This window comes from Mustela erminea, chromosome X (assembly GCF_009829155.1).
Source record: "Mustela erminea isolate mMusErm1 chromosome X, mMusErm1.Pri, whole genome shotgun sequence".
Lineage (NCBI taxonomy): Eukaryota > Metazoa > Chordata > Mammalia > Carnivora > Mustelidae > Mustela > Mustela erminea.
In genome coordinates this window covers 74,807,201-74,814,355 of record NC_045635.1, presented here as the reverse complement: position 1 = coordinate 74,814,355, position 7,155 = coordinate 74,807,201, and the positions used below count along the sequence as shown (strand labels likewise).

At 36.5% G+C, this 7,155-nt stretch overlaps 1 protein-coding gene across 2 annotated transcripts; it reads right to left on the bottom strand.

Annotated features, from left to right (window-relative positions):
- Positions 1–207: 207 nt before the first annotated feature.
- On the bottom strand, positions 208–4,531 carry PABPC5 (poly(A) binding protein cytoplasmic 5). 2 transcript variants are annotated; one of them, XM_032331449.1, is made up of 2 exons: positions 4,321–4,531; positions 208–3,779 (listed from the first exon to the last, which is right to left on the bottom strand). In XM_032331449.1, the coding sequence occupies exon 2, from the start codon at positions 3,633–3,635 to the stop codon at positions 2,487–2,489; it is 1,149 nt and encodes a 382-aa protein (XP_032187340.1). In that variant the 5' UTR covers positions 3,636–3,779; positions 4,321–4,531; the 3' UTR covers positions 208–2,486. The 2 variants fall into 2 exon arrangements, with proteins under 2 accessions (XP_032187340.1, XP_032187341.1); XM_032331450.1 differs by having other exon boundaries at positions 208–3,661.
- Between the last annotated feature and the right edge of the window lie 2,624 nt (positions 4,532–7,155).

The following is a 7,155-nucleotide window of genomic DNA, read 5'->3' as shown; positions in this document are numbered from 1 at the left end:
TTTTTACCTACTAGAAATCTTTTGTGATTTATACTGAATCAAAGCACATGTCAAGGTTTTAAGTTAACACTAATACTTAAAGTTTATAAATTTAAATGAAAACTGGTAATGGGTGAAAAGGTGTAGAGAGTACATATGGTAAATAATTACTAAGGTAATTATTTTACTTAATTACTTAAATAATTACTAAAGTAACTATTTTAAATAATTAAATAAACAATTGTTTGCATTGTTTTCATGTATTTTAATGATCACAATGTTTATACCATTGGGCAAGTAGGCTCAGAAAATATGAAAAATTATATCCCATTGGTTTTAGTTTTACTTTTGTCAATTTAAGTAAAGGATATATCTTGAATGTTTTTTCCAAAATTCTGATACATATATCGATGTAATGTGTATTTTAATTTCTCTACCGGACTTAAGCTTTTATATGCTATAGATACTTTTTCTCAAGCTCGTGTAATGCACACTGTTTTAAGCAAGAAAGTTAATCACAACACTGTTTACAGATGTAGAATACATTGAAAAACACATAAATCTTATTCAATATGTGTTATTTAGATAACCTATAGTACATCCACACAACGGAATACTGTGCAGTCACTCAAATTATGATACAGATCAATATTTATTGACATAAAAAGATTGTTTTAGTTTAAAATTTAACAAAACACAGTACATATAGTATGTTATTTTTTGTTTGTTAAATAGTGTGTGTACACATAGGAGAAAAGGTATGGAAGTATATGTATGCATTAAAACACTAATAATGGTTATCTCTGAACTGTGGAAATTTTACTTCTTTATAAATGACTGCATTGTGTACATTTTTTAAATGAGCATGTATTATGTATATGATCAACAAAAGCAGTGATTTTCATTTGAAAATACTTGATAATGAATATAAATGCAATTTGTAGATAAACAAGTACACAGAAACAACTTTTTCTCATTATTTTATGGGCACATAGCTAACAAAAGTGTTAACAAAATTATATATTTATACTGCATTATGTATGTAACCTAAGATTTCTATACAACATAATAAAAGCCAATTAAGAATAAAGACAAAACATTTTCTTATGGTTGGAACTGTGATATGAATGAATCTGATTTTTTAAAAGTAATTATTTAAATTTTACATAAATTAAGTAATAATTTCTCTATTTCCAAAATGTATTTGAACACCCACATATTAAATGAAAGGCAATGTAAAAAAACCCACAAAAGTATAATATGTATGGAAGGTAGAAGGGTAGGGAAAAGAGGAGACTATAAGTAAAATATGGAAAATCCATAATCGAGAAATTACAGGCTAACTAATGTAACTGCAATATAGAACAGAACATTTTGTCACAACTTCCAAGCAGCCAGACATAAAGAGAACCATACTGGATTAATAGCTTTCATATAATAGATGGAGGCATATGATTTAATCACAAGAGACAAGCTTTTCCTTACTTTTGATAGATATGTAAATATTATCACATGGATGTATTCAAAAATTTACAAGAGATAATGACAAGTTTAATAGAAGATAATCTTCAATGTAGTTTTTCAACATCACTGTATGGATTATTTACCCTTATACTGACACTTTATAGAGATGGAGGTAAAATTTTAAAATTATCTATAGGTAAAGGCAATTCAATGCAGTTATTCATCTTTTTTTTTAATTTTAACATGATCCATCTATACTACTAAGGAGTTTAGAAAATGAGTGGCAAGAATGCTCCTTAGACTGTCTTCATATATTTAATCTCTCAGGAAAGATCTTTAAGATGAAACTCATCATTTTAATTATGCTTAAAGTGTTAATTTCCTAAGGTATTGATTGAGAAAACACCAATATGTTTATTTCTCTAGGCATGAAGTTAAAGAAAACTCCCAACACTTAGTCAAAACCACTGTCAACTCTGTGGTATTCCCACAATATAGTAGAAAAGGGGAAAAAAAGTATAACGAAACTCACATCTCTTTAAAATAATATTCATTTTAAATAAGGTAAAATTATGCACAAATGTTAAGTGAATCACATACATTTTCCCCTGCTCTATTGATTTCCCAAAAAGCAAGTTAGAAGTTTTCTGTGTGATAGATTCAGAAATATTGTTTATTTTGAGAATATTTTCATAGAAGAAATTATATTTAGTATTATAACTGGAATAAGGAAGGAACTATATTCAATCAATAACCTTACCTGGACTGAATTAGGAAAAAAAAATATGTGGAGAGATGAATTTTATTCTACATATTCCTAAGGATATTTTATCAAAAGATAGTACAAAAATGACAATTTTACAATTAGAAATTATGTTCTTCACTAAAATGAACAAGGTTTTCTAGGTTCACTTTTTTTTCCCCAAAAACAAAGTATTCACTTAAAAAAAAAAAAACCTGGAATAAAATAACCTCTTATCACAAAGGAGCCCAAACTAAGTAGGCATCAGCTTAAGGCTGAAACAATTTGAGCATTCTTATTCTCACCACCTGCGCCTGGCCTGGCCCAGGGTAACATGCAGGGGCTTAGAGCCCACTGTGCGACCATTCATCTCATCCACTGCTTTGGTAGCATCTTCAAAAGAGGAGAAGCAGACAACACCAAACCCTTTGCCTTGCCCTACTTCCACCATCACTTTGGCCCGGCTAATTGATCCAAAGGAAGAAAATTCCTCCTTCAGTTTTTCATCATCGATGGTCTCATCCAGGTTCTTAATATAGATAGGCACCCCCGGAGGCCGACTTTTTTCTTTTAATCTCAGTCGTTCAAATCTTCGTCTTAACTCAGCCAATCGTTCAATTTTCTTCTGTGCCCGCCCTACATATAGAACTTTCCCATTGATGGACTTTCCATGCAGGTCTAATACAGCCTTTTGGGCAGCCTCGTGTGTCTCATACCTCACAAATCCAAAGCCCTTAGATTTCCCACTGGCATCCCTTATAACCTTAACACTCTCAGTTGGCCCATAGCCACTAAAGATTTCCTTCAGTTGTTCGTCATCCAAGTCATCTCCAAAGTTTTTAACAAAAACATTGGTGAAAGTCGCTCTATCCCTGGTTCTGACTTCAGCTGCCCGCTCTTCTGGGAATTTGAATCTGCCAACATACACCTGGCGGTTGTTAAGCCGCACTCCATTCATGTGCCAGATGGCTCTATTGGCAGCGGCCAGGCTATCAAAGTGCACATAGGCATAACCCTTAGAACCATTGTCATCACATACGACTTTGCAGGAGAGAATGTTCCCAAAGGCAGAAAATAAATAAAAAAGAGCCCTATTGTCTATGGATTTATCCAGGTTTTTGATGAATATATTTCCAACTCCAGACTTTCTTAAGCGGTCATCTGGCTGAGACCACATGAGGCGGAAAGGTTTGCCATTAATTAAGTCAAAATTCATTGTATTCAGGGCCCACTCAGCATCTGCAGGAAAGCGGAAGTTAACATAGCCATAGCCCAGGGGGCTGCGGGTCACGGGGTCACGGCATATTCGGGTGAAGCGCAGAGGACCAGCAGGCCTGAACTTTTTATATAGCATATCCTCCGTGACATCTGGGTCCAAGTCACCCACGTACAGGGCAGCCTTTAGGTACTTCTTTTTCTTGCCAGCAGAATTAGGCTCTCCACTCCCCATCTTTCTGAGTACAGGGAGGTGGCTCTCTTGAGAGAGGGGAAAAAAAAGGCTGATTTCTCTAAGCTATGGGCCAAGCAGCAGTTCACAAACAGAAGAATGCCAAGGAGAAGAAAGCTAAAAGCAGACTCAGAATCACTGTTGAGGCTGAGAAAATGAAGTTCAGAAACAGCTGGTCAGCAGGCTCAGAACAAACACATCAGACAAATATGCATCCCAATAACGAATCTGTTCTACCTAAGAGGACTTATAATTTCCGCCCATTAAGATTTAAAATCGGTTTCAAAAGCCAGTAGTAAGAAATTTCCTGTTCCCCATTTAATTGTAAGAAATCATCAAGCAGCTGGCTGTCACCCCACATCCAGCATTGCAGACAGAGGCCTTGAGACCTGTTTTCTGCATAAACATAGGCCTCGAGCTCCTGTTGGCTTAAAATTCTATTAACAGTGCCAGGGACCAAACGTGTATTCCTCCGCCGGCTGCCTGGCCGGTCTCAAGCTGGCTCTCAGATAGAAGGCCGCTAAACACACTCAGCGTCAGCAAAAGGGCAGTCTAAACACTTGGTGCGCTGGGGCCGGAAGGCAGGCTGCAGAAGGCGGATCGGATCGCACAGAAAGACAGACAGACAGACACACGCGCTGGAGACAGGAGACCGCCCAGATACCCCAGATGCCCACCGGGTACGGACCGAGTGACGCGCGGTAATTTCGGCAGTCTGAGACTCGCGGCAGGTCCGGAGGGACTGACTGGCAGACTCGCACTGGGTCAGCTCAGGCGGGAGGCGGTTCCGGACAGATGCGGGGCGGAGTCAGAGGAGAAGGGCAGATGCGCAGCGGGCGGGCAGAGAGAGCAGGGACGGTGGACGTGGATTGCTCTCCACAGGACAGACCGAACCAAGGACGAAAACCATTTAGCTGTGGTAGAGCGGGCGGGGCGTGAGGAAACCCGGAACCCTGCTAAGTAACTTCCCGCTTCCTCTGTGCCAAGATTAAACAACAACAACAACAACAACAACAACAACAAACCCACATATTTTTATTTTAAAATATTATGTGTTTGTTATCTTAAAATATTAATTTTAGGCTGCTGACCCCAAAATCAATGCAGGAGGTGATCACCTAGGCAGAAAGAACTCTCATACTTTTTTTTCTTATTAGAAAAAACAATTCCCAATAGGAAATAAGATATGATTGGTTACTCTCCTGAGTTAATTGGAAAGTCAGAATTGGCAGCTGTACTGGATTCCCATTAGGTGCTGAATGATCACAGGGTCAAATAAAACATAGGGCCATGTTGTGTTTGGCCTTTTTCCTTACTCCATTAAACTCTAACATAATGATCACATTATCCCCAGGTAGTAGGCAGAATTCTTTTCATTACTCCAGTAATACTAAGATTTTAATGACTGGAGAACCATAAAATGGCTTTTTTATGATACCTTGTGCCACAAAATGTTGAAAATGTGCCATCTCCATAATCACAAATTACAAAATCTTACTGAAGGAGATAAAACCTGCAGAATCAATACAAAATGTATGATTAATGTTCACAGATGAAATACACATGTAAAGATATAGGTGCTTTAAGCATTAATTACTGATTATTTTATTTTATAAGTTTTTATTTAAATTCCAGTTGGTTAAAATACAGTGTAATATTAGTATCAGGTGGACAATATAGTGATTCAACACGTCCATACAACACCTGGTGCTCATCACAAGTGCACTTTAATCCCCATTACCAATTTAACCCATCACCTATTCACCTCCCCTTTGGTAATCATCAGTTTCATATAGTATTTGTCTTTTTCTGACTTTATTTCCTTTAGCATAAAATTCTCTTACATCATCCATGTCTTTGCAAATGGCAAGATTTCATTCTTTCTTAAGACTGAGTTATAGTCCATTGTATATATACAATGGTGCATACAATATATATATATATAATATTCATATATATACATACCACCTATTCTTTATCCATTCATCAGTTGATGGACACTTGAGCTGTTTCCATAGTTTGGCTATTGTAGATAATGCTGCTATAAACTTCAGGGTGCATGTATCCATTTGAATCACTATTTTTGTGTTCTTTGGGTAGATACCTAGTAGTACAATTTCTGGATCATAAGGTAGTTCTATATTTACATTTTTGGGGAAACTGCATATGATTATCCAGATTTTCTGCACCAGTGTGTTTTTCCACCAACAGTGCAAGAGGATTCCCCATTCTCCACATTTTCACCAATACATGCTGTTTCCTATATTGTTGTTTTTAGCCATTCTGACAAATGTGAGTTGATACCTCATTTTAGTTTTGACTTGTATTTCCCGGATGATCAAAGATGTGAGCATTTTCTCATGTGTCTGTTGGCCATCTTTATGTCTCCCTTGGAAAAATATCTTTTCATGTCTTCTGCTCATTTTTAAATTTGGGTTTTTGTTTTTGGGTTGTTGAGTGGTATAAGTTCTACATATATTTTAAATACTAACCTTTTATCAGATATGTCATTGCAAATATCTTCTCTCATTCCAAAGATTGCCTTTTAATTTTGTTGATTGCTTCCTTCACTGTACAGAATCTTTTTATGTTGATGAAGTCCCAATAGCTTATTTTTGTTTTATTTCTTTTGTCTCAGGAGACATATCTAAGAATTTGCTACAGATGATGTCAAAGACAGTAGCATCCATGTTCTCCTTTAGGATTTTTATGATTTCAAGGCTCACATTTAGGCCTACATCCATTTTGAATTTATTTTTGTCAATGGTATAAGAAAATGGTCCAGTTTCATTCTTTAGCATGTTGCTGTCCAGTTTGCCCACTGTCATTTGTGTCATTTGTTGAAGAGATTGTCTTCTTTCTTTTGGATATTCTTTCCTGCTTTGTTGAAGATTTATTGACCATACAGTTGTGGGTTCATTTCTGGGCTTTCTATTCTGTTCCACTGATCTATGTGTCTGTTTTTGTGCCAGTACTATACTGTTTGACCACTACAGCTTTGTAATATAATTTAGGGAATTTTTTTTTTTTAAGATTTTTAGTTATTTATTTGACAGAGAGCGGGATCACAAGTAGGCAGAGAGGCAGGCAGAGAGAGAAGAGGAAGCAGGCTCCCTGCTGAGCAGAGAGCCTGAGGCGGGGCTCCATCCCAGGACTCTGGGATCATGACCAGCAGAAGGCCTGAGCCACCCAGGCGCCCCTGTAATATAATTTAAAGTCCAGAATTGTGCTGCCATCAGACTTTCTTTTCTTTTTCAAGTTTGCTTTGATTATTTGGGATCTTTTGTAGTTCTATACAAATCTGGGCATTACTTATGATAGCACTGTGAAAAATGCCAATGGTATTTTGATAGGGATTTCCTTAAATGTATAGATTGCTTTGGACAGTATAAAAATTTTAACAATATTTGTTCTTCCAATCCATGAGCACGGAATGTCTTTAATTATGAATTTCAATATGAGTTTTCAACTTTAAACCATGGCAAGAAACAATGTTTTAAGTTTAGACTCAACTCGGGTTTCC